General features: G+C 35.8%; 1 protein-coding gene across 10 annotated transcripts in view; it reads right to left on the bottom strand.

Moving 5' to 3' along the window:
* The window catches only part of GRIA4 (glutamate ionotropic receptor AMPA type subunit 4), a 342,414-nt gene extending 331,750 nt beyond the window's left edge, over nt 1–10,664 (bottom strand). For 2 of the 10 annotated variants that reach the window (XM_079101592.1, XM_079101589.1), the window contains exons 1-3: nt 10,271–10,662; nt 9,624–9,797; nt 8,271–8,429 (exon numbers count right to left, since the gene is read on the bottom strand). In XM_079101592.1, coding sequence (XP_078957718.1) covers nt 8,271–8,429; nt 9,624–9,711 — 247 coding nt within the window. In that variant the 5' untranslated portion in view covers nt 9,712–9,797; nt 10,271–10,662. Of the gene's footprint in view, nt 1–8,270; nt 8,430–9,623; nt 9,798–10,270 lie in introns of all 10 variants that reach the window. The other 8 variants (XM_079101590.1, XM_079101591.1, XM_079101593.1 and 5 more) reach the window with 8 other exon arrangements.
* Nucleotides 10,665–18,335: the final 7,671 nt, after the last annotated feature.

The following is an 18,335-nucleotide window of genomic DNA, read 5'->3' as shown; positions in this document are numbered from 1 at the left end:
AATTCCAAAACATGTTAAAGAAAACAACTGACAGCTAAGCACATCTTAAAATATTTTGCTCAGGAAAATATTTGTCAAATATATAGTTATTCTGAAATCAGATAATGTTCCTATAAAAAATTAGTTGGCCAACAGACTGGCCAACTAATGAAGCATCCAACACTGTACAACAGTTAAATGTCATTTAGCCATTTTTTACACATGGTGGTATTTATGATATGAATTTGGCAATATAAAGTAATGGGAGTGTTGCCATTTAGGACTCTGAAATTTTTATGCTGCATTACAAATGACATAAAAGAAGGCACAAGTTTCAAAGAACAAGATGCTGTCAGCAAATCCTGCAAATATTCCAAGGCATTGAGGACTAAGAAACAACAATTGAATTTACTAATTTGTAAGTCATTCATGACCTTCAAGGACACAGTGTTCCCAGAGTGATGATGGTGAGAGAGAAAGGTAGATAGTGATAAAAATAGAAGGCGCTGATGTAGAATATGTAGTACTTTTGATAGAAAGAGAAGGAGTAAAAATCACAAGATGATGGTATGAGAGGAAGAGGACCAGTCCAAGGATGTTCACATTGGTTATGTTCCATGTCATGGGGAAAAGCAAGTGGGGATAGATTTTTCTGGAAAAATTCCTAGTTGATTTTAAGGATAAAATCCATTCTACTTCTCAAGTGATGAAGGGAATTGAAGAGCTGTTAATCTAACTTAAGTGTGGCTCTTGGAGGACTGTAGTCCTGGGCCCTTTCTGTGACTGGAGCTCACTGAGAAGCTATCAGGAATCTAAGACTCTCTCTGTAAATACATATGAACACATACATACACACACCACACAAGCACACACAACTGTGCCTAAAATTGGAAGACTTTATATTCCTCCTTTGATCTACCAGTGAAACAATCCTCTATGAACAGTCCATAGATCCCAGATAAAGTTCACCTTCTTGTAGACTTCAAAATCATTTTGACAAATACAGCTTCAGACTTGAGTACGTAAACTTAAATGAACTGTTAACTGAAAGGCCAGAAAAGTTTCTATGAAACATCAACCATACTCATTCAAAACATAAATTGTCTTGTCAAAATATAAATAGAAAATACCACATTTATTGATTTTTGATTTTACTTCTTGTGCTTTAGGAGTCTTGTTAAGGAAGTCAGCTCCTGAGCTGACATGTTGGAGTGTTGGGCCTACATTCATTTTCTAGTATGTGCAGGGTTTCTGGTCTAATTCCTAGATCTTTGATCCACTTTGAGTTGATTTTTGTGGAGGGTCAGAAATGGGAATTAAATTTAATTCTACTACAGATGGATTTCTGGTTTTCCCAGCACCATTTGTTAAAAAAGTCATCTTTTCTCTAATGTATGTTTCTGGCACCTTTGTCAAGTACAACTGTATTTATGTGGGTTTGTCTCTGTGTCTTCTGTTCTATTCCATTGGTCTTCAGGCCTGTTTTAGTGCTAATACTGTGCTGGTTTCATTACTATAGCTCTGTAGAAAATATAATTAACTTGAAATCTTAAGTGTGGCTCAGGAAAAAAATATTCCATATAACACAGAAATGAACTACTTGAGTTCTATCTATATATGGAATATTATCCACACACTTTTCTACCTCTCATAAAATTTGTATGTGTAGGTGCTATTTTCCTGTGTTGAGATGAAGAAAATGAGGCTCAGAATGTCAAGTAACTTAACTACTCTCAGATTGCAAATTCAAACCCTTCTGGCTCAAAGGTCTGGAGAAGACTACCACTCCCTCACTCTAAATAATAGATAAGAGTATTCTGGACCAATACGTACAAAGGATTATATATAAGTTGAATCTACATGGTCTTAATAAAAGTGACCCTTTTTTTCCGGCCAAAATACAAAAGAACACTATAAAGAGAAAACAAAGAAAGATTTATGTTAAAGATACTACAATTTTCTTTGCAATTCATTATTTGAACTCTGTAGCTTTTGCCGTGAGTGATCAGTATTTACTTGAAATTCTGCCCACTTCTTGGCTGTTGTGAAATTACTCTTGCCTCATTTCTGACCCATTTTCCTTCAGTCACTTCTGTTTTACCCTTTTCCTCTCCCAGTCCCTTAGTTCCATCTTGGGATTTAATCCTGAGCAGTCTTTCACTACTATTGCTCAGTCTGGGTGATCTCACTCATTTTCACGACTCCAGACATTGCTGATCGTCTGCCTTCGCAGATTAAACCCTAGAGCTCCAGACATTCACGCCCAAGTCTCTAATAAATATTACCCTCTAGGAATCTTTTTAACACCTCAAAACCAGTATGTTCACATGAAACTCATCTTCCTCACTCAAATCTGCTACTTCTCCTGCACATCCCTTTCTTTGATTAGTACCACTAGTTAAACATATTTACCCAGGCCAGAAGTCTGAGAAACCATCGTTTATTCTTACTGCATTCTTTGCCACTTTCCCACAGAGACATCCAATCAATCATTAAGTCCTGTCAAAATTTCTGTATTCCTGGATCTATGAGCTTTTCTCTCTTCTCGGTGCTTCTACTTTTATCCAAGCATCCATCATTTTAAATTGTGTTACTTCGACACACAACTAATGGGCCTTTTTCTTTCTGTTTTGTCCCCTTCCAATTTATTCTCTTTCTTGCAACCAGCTTGTTCTTTGGAAAATATAAATCTGATCATGTCATTATTCTGTTCAAATAATTTATGAGTTCCTTTTTTATTCCAAAGAATCTCTTTGCCACAGCTACAGATCCTCTATAGCTCTACAAATCCACATCCCTTAGCACACCTCTCCTTGTCACACTCAATGCTACACCCTGCTTAAATGATATTCAATAGTTCAACACCCACCTGGCTCCCCACACGTAATTGCCTTTTCACGTACCATTCTTTTGGCCAGGTATGACTTCCTTCCTCCCTCTTCTTCAATGACTCAACTAGAGCCTTAACATCCAGATCAGACAGCATCATCCTCAGATACCAGGCCAAGTTTGTTATAATTATCCTTCCAAAGTTCCTCTCTGTCATAGTACTTTGTTTTTCCTTCAGAGCATTTTATCTTACTGTACTGTAATCTATAACAACTGGTTTGTTTATCACTGGATTATGAGCTCATTGAGGGCAGCAACTACTTTTATAAGTTTTGTAATCTCAGCTTCTAGCATAGTGTCTTGAAGAGAATTATTTTTGATAAGTATGTTTAATGAATAAGAAGTTGTATTCATTATCTAATCTAAAGAATGAATGAATGGCTTCATTACATAATATGACTTCAGCCTTCATTGTATCATTCACTGTCATGTGATTAATGAATAAATTGCCCAGAATTGTCTTGCCCTATTTTCTTTAAAATGTTGCAATTAGAGAAAAGATAAATGGAAATTCTTTTTTCTTTCTTAATCCACACAATCTCAATGCAGGTATTATATTTCTCACACCAATATGGCCTCTCAGTAGAACACTAGGATGGAAGTAAGAAGATCAGGTTTGAACTCTGGCTTTGCATTATTATTACACAGACTTTGGCAAATGAATAACTTCCTCGAGATAAAACATCCCAAACAACAAAACAATGCCTATATTTCCAGATTGTCTCACTGTGAGATTCTTTTAGAGTCAAATAAAATTATGTACGTGAAAGCAGTCTAAAAGTTCTGTGTTGTCATAAAGTGTGTTATATGTACTCTTCATTTTAAAACTCGGGACAATAATATACTCTGCAAATTAGACAGATGGATTTTCCAATGTGAGGAAGTAAAGTTTTTTTCTCTTTGGGAAATAAACAACACTTGAAAGAATCCAGACTGAAAACAACAAGGAGTTTTTCTGAAGTTTTAGAAAAGATTAATCAATTCTGTGACAACTCTGAAATACATCAATGCAAATTACACTTCATCCTATCTTTTAAGAAAGGGGCAAATCATAGAAATGTCTCATATCTTGTCATTAATCTCAGGATGGAAAATTATGGAGAAGAAATTAAAAAATCATAAACTTAAGCACTGTTTCAAATCAACAGGATCTCACTCTCGGTTCAAATTAAGGAAACCTAATGAGAGTCACAGTAGAGTCACATCATGTGTTTTCCTAAAAATAAGCTAGGCAAAATAGTATATTTAATTCTAACATCTTTACTATCAATTTTTTTAGAAACAGCATTTTCTCTTTAGGGTGCATTATGGTAACCTAGTGTAAACAGTTAGAATGCGTTTTTAGGATATCCTATTTCTGGAAGGAGAGCATACAACAATATTTAGACTAGAATTAAACTCTAAATATTAGATTATTTAGTACACGTAAGTGCAGTGAGTTTTTATCACATACCTACCATATAAGTGGAAATTCCTGTAGAACCAATTAGATATAGTGTCATGTTTTCCATATATTTAAATTAACTGAGCAACTGTATTTTACATACCAGGCTATTTTTTAAAGTATCACTCTTCTTGGTTATTTAGACAAATAAATTTGCCATAAAAGGAGAACTAATATCTCTAACTTTAAAAATAAGACTTTTTCCATCATCACTAGAGTATAATATCCAGTGGATTTGTGATTGTTGCAACCTCTCAATCTATTTAACAATTGAAAGGAAAGATTTTGACAGAAAAGGAGTATAAAATAAACATGTCATTAAAAAAATGAGAGAAGAAAAAATATTGTTCCTTTCTATCAAGGTTTAAACAGTTGGAACTATTCTATAATTTTTTGTTTTACAAAGATGACAGTATGTAAGTACTTGATATGTTTTATTATATATTTCCAATTGCCCAGCTGAAATTTAAAAAAAGATCATTTCAGAAACAAAATATGTGTGGATTTTTATCTTATAGGGACTACCATATTACAGAACTGATTCTTTAGCCAGATTTCTAATATAGCTGGATTAAAGTAATAATAGCAATGTCTCAAGTATTTTTGTCTTTTAAAAAATTTAGTGATAGACTTAATTTTGTATATTGGTTATCACTTTTAATCAAATTTAACATATATTCTTCTCCAAACCAAAATATCTCTATTCATCAACTATTGAAAAATACTTTTTTAAGCCAGCCTATTTCAGGTTATCTCAAACATTTTGGAAAAGACATTTTTCAATTTAACTGGCATATTTGTCTACAAAGATAGTCACTTTAATATCTATCTGACATATAATATCTATCTGAAGTATATTTTCACTAAAGTAAATTTCCTATATTTAATTCATTTTTAAAATATTCATTTTGTCATCATCTGTATAAATCACAAAAAAGAAATGTATAAGTTTAATTACATTTTTAAATTTGGTTATAAAGGATACTTATCATACTTATATTTTTGTTATTGAAACAGATCATAATTTTTATTATATATGCTTCTTATCATTTCAGTTTAATCATCAAAGTGTGACTTTTGACAGTGGAAATGGCTAAGAAAGGAAAATATTTTAATTTAATCTTCCACAAATATTGCTGAAACTGAAATACAACTTTAAGCTAAAATTATTCCTCCAGGAATTTGGGATTTACACCCAAAATACTAAGTTTGAGTTAATCAGGTTTGGACTCCTGATTATATAAACCCTACATATAGAATAGTTATTTGCCTATACTTTTTGGGAGCATTAATTTAATTTTGAGCATAAAAAACAGTATTACATTATATCTGTCCACTAGGTGACCAACACACTTTATTCTTCAATCTGTCTTTTCTGTGAATGTACTTTCCACAAAATGTTTAAAAATAACCTGTATACTGACCCTTATTCACAAGGACACTACACTCTGAAGTTTTACAAGGAGCTACTCTAGGGAAGTCACCATAAAAATAAAACTAATAGGCCACTTAATTTATATTTACTCCAAGACAAATCTGAAAATTTAGTCTGTAGCACAGTGAAGAAAAGTTCCATGTTAATTCTTCATAATTCTAAATTTCAAGACTTATTTTTACCCTTTTGTATCCAAAGGCAGAGAATTTGATACATGAGGTTATCTTATGCTTAATGCTTATGTTTCACCTTTAATTAGACTGGAAAATCACAAGTGTATATGCTTGCCTATTCAACAAACACCAATCACCTGACACAAACTCTATTGATTTTTCCCAAATTCAGCTTAGGTTTGCTTTAAGGACATGTAGTATACTCATTTGTTAAAATATTTATCCTTTTCTTCACTAGAATATGGTTTTTTATACCATTATTTACATTGTTTTAAATATTTGTTAATCCTACACAACGTCAATTATATATGATTGTGAAAAATATTAGATCACTCACATCGTGCTATACTTGGATTCAAAACTTAAGTTTACTTGTTCTATTTCTCTCAATCCAAATATATTAAATAATAAAATCCTCCATATTTCATGCTTTTCCTCCTTTTTTATTCTGTATATGACTTCTTATCAGTTTCTCATATTTATAAGCCATTTACCAATAATACTTTATTTCATATATATTTCTGTTTCATAAATAAAATATACTAGTTAAAATGGTCACAAATGAGGTTAACAAACAATATGGAAGAGGAAAGAATTAGTACTTCATAGTTTACCTAGCTGGAAGTCATTGTGGCAAACTTCAGTATATTGAAAATGTTAATTTGTGAAAATAAGACAAAATGAAACTAAACCATCTGTCACTTTTAAGAAAATCATTCAAAATTTAATAACAGTATTTAAAAAGTAATTTACTGCTGACAAAGTACCTTCACATATATTCAGAATATGAATTATTTTTAAAACTAATAATATGTATTGACAGAATCTTAGGAGAGACATGAGAGAAATATTTAAATAAACAAATAATATTCAAATATTAAGGAGAATACTTGCTGTAGTACTATTTGAAGTGTTGGTATCCCTTTCAAACACTTGGAATATAAAACAAATAACTAGCAAAGTCTATAAAACTATGTTCACAAATCTATCTCGATATGCATTTCAGCTTAAAAACAATTCCCTTTTACTATAGTATTAATTTTATCACTAAATGAAACAAATTATTTTTAAGTTAAGTAGTAGTCATAGGAAACATAGTATTCCTGAAAAATAACATAATTGTAATATTTTACAAAACTGTCAAATGCTTTGATCTCTTTATAAAACTAAGTTTTAAAAATCAAGGAAAAGTACTCATATTTGTTAAATGAACTAATGAGAAATAAATGTGAATTGAGATATTTAAATTAATGACATAGACTTCTAAACATTTTAAAACTGTTTTCAATTTCACTTGTTTCTTTGTTCAGTATACTTTCTTGTACTGATAGGATTTTTTAAATTAAGAAATGTCCCAACATACTATAATTAAAATGGTCTAGGGTTTAGAATAAACATTTTATGACCGCTGTGAAAGTATGCAAAATTTTTTATGGAAACTATTCTTATATGTATTAATTTATAACCATGATCCTAGCATATAGAATTCAAATTAGCATATAAAACTGAGAAAACATTTTAAACATGCACTTCCTTTAAGAGTGAAAAGCAATACAATGCTATTGACTGATCACATTTCTGAGTATTTTAAATTAATGCACAGTTGATGGTATTTTTGTACATTTAGTTATATAGGATATTGATGGGTGAGTACTGTACAACTGTTTCCTTGTAGCATTAGGTGAGATCACCTATTTAATTTCATTGTGTGGGATAATAGATCCAGCTGGGTTGATTTGTGTATTCAGGTGGATCAGAGACTAACGTGGTTGGGCATCAAGGTAGAATTCATGGAGTTAGCCAAAGAATATATGCATTACGTGATAGTAAGAGACATTTACAACCCAGAATATAAGAGCAGGGCAGCCTCAAGTGACATCACCAGATCATCGGCAGCGTCAACCAACCGACTCAAATATATATCCTCCACACCACCACTCCCCTCTCTCACTATTAGCAACCTTCCATCGCCTTTACCAGTGTAAAGGAGCATGTGTCTTCTTTAAAAGCAAAGCATCCGCTTACTTAAGAGAAAAGCAAACAAGAAAAACCAGAGGAAATGAATATAAAACTAGATGGAGTACAATTTTCACTAAATTGGCTTTTAGATTATAGAATAATACTAAAATGATAAAGGAGAATTGAACTTAAAATGAAGAAGGAAGAGACAGACCAGCTGAATATCCCTAAGACCAAATCTTATTTTTAACTCTGATTGTCTCTGAAACAAGGTAACTGTAGGAATCTTGAATTTCTTTCTAGAAAACATTAATAATGATAAAGAGGAAGGGGAGTCCTTTCCTTCTTTTAAATTATCTTCTGATTTATCCATAACTTATCTTTTACTTACAGGCATTTGTTACAGCAAAACTGTTGGCTGTCTCAATGTTGTCCACATGAGGTACCAAATTAAAAGGAGCTTCCGACGCATTGGGGCTGGTGTTATGAAGAAAAATTGCTAATCGAAAAGCAGTGTATTCCTGATCTGTGTTTCGGATGAAGAGACCACCTATAAAACAGCAGGAAAAGCACATTCACTGTTTCCTCTTGTGAATGTTATACCCTCCCCAAACACTGTCAAATCTGCCACTCAAAAGCACATACAATCAAGGAGCTATCTCTGCCACATCTTGGGAGACTGCCCTTTGTCCCTAAAGTGCATGCTTAGTATTTTTGTCTTTAGGACAGCTCAGCTTTTTCTTGTTCCAATTTGTCATGATCACAATGACCTCTGAGACCATTTAGTGTGTTTTGCTTTCTCTCTCTTGCCCTCCCCAGGATTCCCAGCACACTGCTACATCAGCCAACACAGGACATCTCTCTAAGACATGCAGATGCATGGAAAAGAGATTTTCATTAAAATACAGAAAGGAGGGGTTGTGGTGATATGTAGGATAGAGGGAAATCAGAAAGGAGAAAATGAACTTTGTTTTTCTGCAGCTCGTGGACTCTGCCTAATCTCTGTTTTGTGCACAGTCCATGAGAAATGATGCAGTGTTGAGGCTGGGCTTAGCTGGAAGAAATTCAATAGCTGCGTCCCATTAGAAGACAGGAGAGAATAGCAAGAAAAGCCAAGGATAGGGGTGGAGGTCCCTGGAAATAGAGGAGGCAGAGGAATAAGGGCAAAAGCTTTAAGAGGAAAACAACATAAAAGGAGAGAAGGTTCCTGGAAAGGGAGCTAACTTTGGAATCTGCTAAAGGGTAGCAAGAAAAGGTAGGGGGTGCAGGAGGAAACGCTTTTTGTTTTTTATTGCCCGGTCTCTTTCTCTAATAGCTAGAAAGCTGTGGTGTCCAGCATGTGAAAAAGAAGTGTAATTTTGAACAAAATAAAATAAAACAAACTCGACCTCCCAACATGATTTTAGAGAAAGGAATGAAAAGAAATATATAAAACATAATCAACCCCCACTGAGGTTTTTTTTCCCCCCAACTTATTCCAATCCTATTTAACGACTTGAATCGAATGTGCAAATAGGGTAAAGAAGATCTGAGGAATGATGGGTGGGCTGCCCTGTGTGTATTCTAGAGGTACTTGTACCAAGAGGCAGTCTTTTTGTAAAGGAGAGAAAAGAAGAGGAAAGCAGAAGGGAAGGTAGTCGCTGGAGGTTTCCCCCGAATTGCTTATCAGCAACTCATTTAACTCACTTTCAGAGGGGATCTGCTACAGCTAGCTAGGAGCACACCCCACTGGAACAGAGCTTACCTATTTGCACGCTGCTCGGAAAGGCTCCCATGGCGAGTCCCCAAAATCCAGAAAATAACAAGACAATCTGTCTGCAAATAATCCTCATCTTCTTGTCTCCTCTCCCTGGCGCGCGCTCTCTTTCTCTCACACTCTTCTTAAAGGGTGTTCAGAGAGGCATTGAAGACGATGGCGCTAAAATTAAAAACAACCAAAAAGAAAAAAAAAAAAAAAAAAAAGAAAAGAAAAGAAAGAAGAAAAAAGGTTTGGGGGATTTACGATTACGACTATTTTCCTTTAGCAATCCATCGCGTGCTGCCAGATTTTTCCCGCAGTCTCCATAGCCCTGGGAGAGGTTTTCTGTCCGGCTGCAAATGTTGCACATGCAAAAGATGGTGGTGGAGCGTCTAGTGGCTGCTCGCAGGGATGAGACATGCGCTCTATCTTTGCCTCACTTGCACTCGCGCTCGCCCCTCGCTTTCTCACATACACACAAACACTGGCGCCGCTGGCGCCGCACGCGCTCCCCAGCTCTCACCCGCCAACATCCCCCAAATCTGCATCAGCCCCGGGCATCGACGCCCTCCTGGTGGCCCCTCACCCAGCGCGCACTCCCTACGCACGCCCCCTGCACACTGCTCGGCTGGCTTCACCGGGTGGGTGCTCACCGGAGCGCCCCAGTCTCTCCGACGCTCCGGAGCCAGTCTGGAGACAGGTTTTTCCTTCCCCTCTTCACTCACTGACTCCCTTCTTGCCTCTCTTCTTCTCCGGTTCGCAGAGGGACCGACTCTGAGGATGGGCACCCCCAGTGCCCGCCTTTGGCTTTCTAGTCGCCTCTGCTTCTTTGCCGCACTTGGCAGGAAACTGACCCGGGAACCTGGTCTGCAAGCCCGGATCAGGGGCTCGGGGGGTTAGTACCTCCCCATGGCCCCGGTCCCCTGCCGCATCCTGCAGGCTCGCGGGGAGGGCGGGCTGTCTCCCTCCTCTACCGTCCTCGCCTTCGCTCTCAGCCTAGCCCTCTTCTGCCACTGGGCTGCGCGCGCGGGGGACTCCGGTCCTCTCTGCAGCAAAGATTTCTCACCAGCAAACAGCCCGGGAATCTGGAGAGCCAGTGACTGGAATGGATGAGGTGAAGGGGCTCAGGGAAGGCGAGGAGGAAAGGGCAAGGGTCAACCCCGGTCGGGTTTAAGAGATTGAGACTAAAAAGGAAAGAATTGGAGGAGGTAAGGCTTGTGAGAAGATCCAGAGAAGTTTAATTATCCTAAGAAGGAGAGAAGAGAGGAAAAGGTTAACTTAACACACAGAGTTAAGGTTAATGAACAGGATGGGGGAAAAGACTTAGAAATGAAAACGGGACGGGATTTCTAACATATTCTTTGAAAGATGTGAGGCAAAACTATGAATAAGAACTGTGTGAAGTGTAAAGTGGAAGAAGTGATTAAAAAAAGAAAAAAAAAAAAAAAAAAAAAAAAAAAAAAACTCTACTCCTTTCTTCCCAGGGGCTCCTTAAGAGGTACCTTTCCTTCTATGCATGGCCCACCTCAGGAGCAGGGGTGTTGCCCTGCAAGGCTGATGAAAGTCAAGGCCAGTGCTTGGGAGGTGGGCACAGATGTCTCCTGGAAAAATGGAGTGTTTTTCATGCACGCCTCTCTTTGGCCTGGGCTCTAGGATGCTCACTCTATGCCCTGTCACTCCAGGAAGACTTAAGCACTTTATTGTTGATATCTGCAGTTGTTTGTGTGGAAGAAAAGGAAAATGAATTATCCTAGCTGGTTCTAGGTCTATGTTGTTACTTCCTCCCAGACCCACCTTTAACATTTCACCTGGTTGTCATGGGTGGAAGCTGTGCCACACCCAGGGGAGATGATTTTATGTAGGTAATTGTGGTAACTGTGGTAGGAAAAAAAATAACAAGTTTCTTATTTCCTCTGTATGTTTTGAGGTTCTCTACTGCCAATAAACTGAGAGCCATTAAAGGTACAGATCCTTTTCAAAAGAATATAGCCAGAGCCTATGCTTGTCTGATGTAATGTTTGGGAAAAGAGGAGAATGGAATGGTTAATATGGAATTCTTTCAACCCCCAGGCCAAGGCATTTTGAAATATGAACTGTGTTTATTCTTTCAAACCTCCTTTCTTTATTTTTAAATTGCAATTAATAAATTCTAGCTATACATTTTATGGGGTGCAAAGTGATGTTATGATTTATGAATACAATGTGGAATAAATCTAGGTAATTAGCATCTCCATCACCTTAAATACTCTTCACTATTTGCATGAGAATGTTTGAAATTTTCTTTTAGGGATGTTTTATTGACAAGAATGTAGATAAAAGAGAACCCTTTACACTGTTGGTGGGAATATGTGCCAGTATAGCTATTATGGAAAACTTTATGGAGATCCTTCAATAAACCAAAAAGTAGAGTTGCAATATGATGCAGAAGACCCACTTTGGAATATCTACTCCCAAAATTTGAAATCAGTATGTGAAAGAAAATCCTGTACCTATGTCCATTGCAGTACTATGTGCACGCCCCCTCTTATTTATTTATTTTTTAAAAAATATTTTTAGCTGTGTTTGGACATAACAACTTTATTTTCTTTCTTTCTTTCTTTAGCCCCAGAGGCAAGGCTCTACCACTGAGCCACAACCCCAGCCCATGCCTCCTTTTATTAAATGTCACCAGTTATCTGTATTTGTAATTTGTAGATGAGGCTTAAAAATTCTTGTTAAAACTCCAGAGTACTTTTCTATTTCCTAAATTCTGGATTTTGTTTTTAAAATAACATCTTTTTATGTCATTTATTCATTTTCCTGTTACACTTCATCACAGATCATTCTGACAAAAACAACCTAATTGTGAGTAATTGGAATACACAAATCAAACATTTCTCATTTTAGTTTATGAGGTTTTAGTCCTGCACATCAAGTGGGATTTGAAATGTTTTCCTTCTTATCATTTCTGTCAGTATGAAAACCAAGGCTGCAAATAATAGCATTCTGTTTTCTCTTGTAAGAAGATAATAAAATAGGCCACATAAAATTCAAGTTGAATTTAAATTAAATTAAAATTTCAAAACCCTCTAAACTGTCCAGCTCATCACCTACTTGGATAATGAGTGAAGCTCTGCCTGATGCACAAAGTCAATTATTAACTTTTACTGGTCTCAAAATTAAAAGATACAGGCCCTCGTATGTTGTAATAACAACTTTGCTATGGATGCAGGGCGTGTTTTATTTTTCATACAGCTGTCAGTAAAGACACCTGGACTGATATGACTACACAGGCACAACTGTATTTTTCCAACAAAGTAATCTATCTTTTAAATGTACATTTTTATGATCAATTATTACCTCCATTTTACTTTATGAATCTAAACACCTCCCCCTCCCTATATATAATAGTTGTATCATATATTGAGCACCTCTCATGTGTTTACTGCCCAAGTGTTTGAGATGAAAAAGGCAAACAAAACAAAGTCTCTGCTCCTTTTAAAAGATTCTCCGTGTTTATGAAAGCCCCAGAATGTACATGTGCTCAGGTCTTACACATTGTCTGTGGACAACGTTAGGTATCTTTGTATTGATTAGAAAACCCATCTAAAAGTGAAAACTCTGGCTCATGTTTATTTGCTAATAAAGGGTAAAGTCAAGAGCTAGCAATAGAAGTCAAATTTTCTACTTTCAGACACATATATCTGAAATTACATATCTTTCCGGACCATACAAGTCCGGAAAGTTGTTATTTCAACTTGTATGGTAGAGAGACCGGAAAGCAAGGGAAGGTTGTGAACTATCTGACTTACCAGTCCTGTCTTCATGTCATAGAAGGGATGAGGCAGGGAAGGAATGAAAGATTATAAGCAAAGAAGTGAAATCATCAGATTTTCACTTTAGACTTAAAATCTCTACATAACAGTGGTTAAAGTGATACAATGAGTCTTAATGCAAACAGAAATTTGGAAACTTTAGAGTCAAGGTGAGAAATGACTGTGTGAACAAAACTGATAACATTAAAGATTTGCTATTTGACCTTGAAATCTGTTTCCTAAATACATACACAAAATTGCAAAATTTTCACACACAAATATATTTTACAGCAGTATTTATCACAACAAAACAACTTGTATGCCTCTTGATAGGAGGGTATCTTACTAAGCTATGTTTCACCTACATGATTGTATGCTGTGTAGTTACACAAGGAAAATTAAGTGTCTCTACCATTTATGTCAGGGATGCTCGCCTCTGAGGGCCCGCGGAGGCGGGCATGCCCTGGCCTGATCTTCAAGATGGCGCCTGGCGCGGTGCCAGAAAAAGCTTGAAGCTGTTAACAAGTTTCAGGAAGTATTCCTGATTGGCTGATGTATCTTGTGCTCGGCTTGTGTACAGTACATGTTTTAGGTGTTCACTTGATATGTCCATGCATTCGCCACAGGGACAACTTTCTGATTGGTCCCTGTATTCCTTATAACCTGGAGTAGTTCCACATTGGGAAGCCTTTTGTCCACATTAAAGAGAAGAAGCTTCACTGCACCAAAAAAGGCTTAAGGTGTTATCATTTCCTCTCGGGCAGTGGGAAGTGATACATTTACCATTATGGAACCATCTCAAGGGTATATGGTTGCTCAAACTGGTCCAGATCTGGACATTGGGGGCTGTTGGTATGTCTGTTTCTTTTTCCCTCATGTAACTACACAGTAAGATGCTCCAGGATCATCCAATATGTTCCCTGTCCTGGCTTTGTGTGAACTGTTTATCTAAGGAGGCCTGTTTCCTTTCACAAAATAAATGACCTGGACAGGGGGTTTGTTCAGTATACTGGGCTGCCATTCCTTTCAGATTTTCTCACATAAGACAGTTCTAGGTCTCTCTCTCTCTCACACACACACACACACACAGAGAAAGATACACAGATGCATTATGTATGTGTGTATATATGTGTATATGTGCATGTATATATATCAGTCCATATATACATATGTAATTGTTTTTCAATCTGTCCATCTATATATATTCATTTTATGTCAAAAATGAATCCTTGTTGGTATTTCCAGTTCAGTTCAGTACTACAGTATTCATTCTGGTCTCCCTTGTAGTTTATCTGTAACTTCATTCTCCAACATTAAGAAAAATATTCCACAATAAATTTAAATATACTTATTATGATATTAAGCCAAAACTTTCCAAAAGCAATTTAAATTTCACTACCTTATATTTGTTTTCAGTCACTGGTAATTAGTGAAAATCTGTGTCTATTATTATTAATTTTCTGCCTTCCCTCAAACCTTTGAATTTCATAGATATTAATACAAATAAATGAAATTGTTCATGATATCCTGTTCCATAAAAAGTCAAGGCACTATCCAAATGAATATCAGCAATTTAATAAACTTGTGTATTTGTTAGCTAAATCATCCTTGGCAGGGCCTAGTTTTTATCAATGTGTATGTTTTTTTTTTCTCTATTTGAGCTGATACATTTTAATTTTCATATATTTTGCTGTTGTCACTTTCCAATGATAGGAACAATACCCTAGTGCTTTGCAGAGTGCATTGCTTTACCTTTTTATCTATCTGTCAACCTTGCTTGAAATCAGCACACTAATCTTGCCCTATAGCAGTTGCTTGATTAATCTTTTGTCATCTATCTACCTCACATGGTCTCCCCATGAAACTGATTGACATTGTGCGTGACTTTAATGCTGATAAATTCTCTCTCTTCCAGGACCACAGAATCCTCATTACACCAAAAAGATTACTTTTCTTGTTTTATGTTCCTCATTCCTCTCTGGAGTCACTATAATTGAAAGGGGTCACTGAGTAGAACTTGGCAGTCTTTCCCTCATTCACTCATTATTTCACCATGTATTTCTAGAACATTTCCTATGGATCACAGTATCATGAGGGGATGGGAAAGTGTTTTATCCATCATGGCATTGAAACCTTACTATAAAAGGATTCCAAACATAGATACATGTTTATAAACACACATACACACGAATAAGAGAATTAGGGTGGAAACCTTGTTAATAGAAAAAAAAAAAAAAAAAAACCCTAATATGAGCTCATTTAAGACAGGGAGCTTGTTAAATTTAACATGAATCTCCTACCCCAGTGCTAGTTCCTGGTCTCCATACCTTTTACAAGACAGAAATGACCCAGTAAAGCATCACTGAGAGTTAGTATTTTGACTTCATTGTAAGGTACTGCAAGGTTTTTTAATTAGTTAAGGAATAAAGGAAGAGGTAAGCCCGTGTTGGGAAAACAAGGAGTATCCAAAGATGGGAACCATCGTGGGGACCACGATACAGTGAACATCAGCAATTTGAGTAAAACCAGATTCTGAAGTGCCTGGCCTGTAGCAGACATGAAAAAACAGTTGGTACATGAATTGACAAAGGACCTAAAATGAAGCTTCCTCCTGGCTTGTTAATAGTATATCTCCTACTAAGTCACAGGCCATTTTTCTTAACTTGGTTCATGTTAGACAGTAGATGGAGAATTGATGAAATTACAAACTTCACAAAACATATGTTCAATACTTTTTCATTTTAATTTGGACAATAAAACAGAGATGACTGTAATTGCCTTATATAAAGCAACTGCTATAAGAATGTAATTTTTATTTATTAAAACACTCCTTTGATTTAGATAGCATTAGTTGTTTTCTTTTCTTTTTTTTTTTGAGCAGAGAAAATTAGAACTTAGACGGGCTACGAATCCAGTTTTGTTATGATTTAGATGTGGTGTACTCCAAAAGCTCACGTTTGAGACAATGAAAGAAGGTTTGGAAGAGAAATAATTGGGTTAAAGCCTTAACACAATCAGTGGATTAATCCCTAATGGGATTAACTGAGTTGTAACTAGAGCAGGTGGAGTGTGGCTGGAGGAAGTGGTTCATTGTGGGTGTGGCTATGGGGTGTATATTTTACACCTGGAGAGTGGAGTCTCTCTCTCTGCTCTCTGATCATCATGTGAGCTGCTTCCCTCTGCCACACTTTTCCGCCATGAAGTTGAGCCTCATCTCTAACTGGAGGAAACTGTGAGCCCCCAAATAAACTTCTCCTCCCCTAAAATTGTGCTAGTCAGATCCTTTAATCGCAGCAGAGAAAAACTGACTAAAATAAGCTCAAAGTCATAAGGCTAGTTACAGGAGAGTGGAATTCAAAACAACATCCTTCTGGCTTAAAGCTTGTGTTCTTTAAACTATATTTCTAATATAGCTTTGTGAGAAAAACCAACTGTTTGTTTTCACCAGTTATCTTTGCCTTGTCTCTGACTAAAACTGAAGTTTAAACAGATTTAAGGTAAGAAAAAATATGTACATTTGCATTTTTAAAGAAATGTTAGTAATGATTGAAACACAAATGGCACACTACTATGGTAACAACATCAGAACAATATTTTTCTATTGCAGTTTAAAAAAATAGAAATATCTGGGAAGGATTAAATACAAAGAAAGAAAATAAAGGTATATATAGTAGTTATGTGACCATCTTAATTGATTTATACTAGAGTCACTCCTCCATTCCTGAATGTCCATTATTAATCATATGCATTCCTGGTTATTGGGTTTAAGTCCTAGCTTAAATATTACCTCACCTATTTTCTGATTTTTTTCTCGTTCCCTTTTTAGCACCTAAGATTGAGTTGTGTGTCTTTAGTCACATTATCCTATGGCCTTCCATAATGTCTTTCTTTCAAGAAGGTCCTTCCACAGGACTCTGTTCTACACAGTCTTGTGTAAAGTGTCTTCTAAGCACAACTCTAGTCCAAAACAGAAATTGTAGATAAAGCATTAATGAAAGTGTACCTCCAGATAGACCACTCATATCTGGACATTATTTCCATATGTTTACTTCACTCTAGAAGAATATGAAAAAGAATGTTAGTAAGAAAGCATAGGATTGTGTGAATTATGATAGAATTCTACATGTAAAATCAGATGCATATCTAAAAATGCACTAGTGGTCATTTGGAGAATGCAGGATCACAGGTGGGTTTTTATTTCTTTTGCATTCTTTTATTTCAAATGCTATTTAAATTAAAGTTTGGTGGTGGTGTTGCTATAGTGATGGTGGTGGTGCTGTTTTATGTGGCCTTTAAAATCATCAAACAAGTAATGAGTATAGATTTTTTTTAAAAAGTCAGTGTATGTTAATCTGTTGCACATGAAAATTATACCATATTAGTTATACTCTGTGTAATTATTAAAGAATATATTAAGGATATCTACCTATCTCATTAGACATGAAATAGTGGGTGGGGCAGCTACAAAATAAATTGACAACTATATTCCTCATAAGAATTGTATGGCTAGAGATATGTAATGTAGTGTGCAAATGTAATGTTATTACTTGGGAGATCCTTTTATAAAGTCACAAATAAATAAGAATAAAATATACCTTATGAAAATAAAAACTGTCTATGTAATAAGGAGATTACTTTCACAACAAATGTAAAGGATCATTGAGATGGGAAAAGCAGCTGAAGCTTGCTTTGTAAGTGGAGGAAATGGAATGGACAAAACCAAAAGAACCAAAATGCTTTCAGAACAAGCATAAAAGCATGCAGATATAGACAAAGCATAGATTATAGATAAAGAAGATACAAAGCATCCTGTGCATACATGAATCTTATGAAGGACTTTTAATGCTGTATAGAGATGACAGTGGTATCTGAACTTTTTATTGTAGTCTTCTGTTAGCAAAATAAAAATGAGAATTCATCCCAA

The sequence above is a fragment of the Sciurus vulgaris genome (genome assembly GCF_902686455.1).
Source record: "Sciurus vulgaris genome assembly, chromosome: 11".
In the NCBI taxonomy this organism is placed as follows: domain Eukaryota; kingdom Metazoa; phylum Chordata; class Mammalia; order Rodentia; family Sciuridae; genus Sciurus; species Sciurus vulgaris.
The sequence above is the reverse complement of the archived record's forward strand: the minus strand, read 5'-3'. Positions and strand labels throughout refer to the sequence as shown.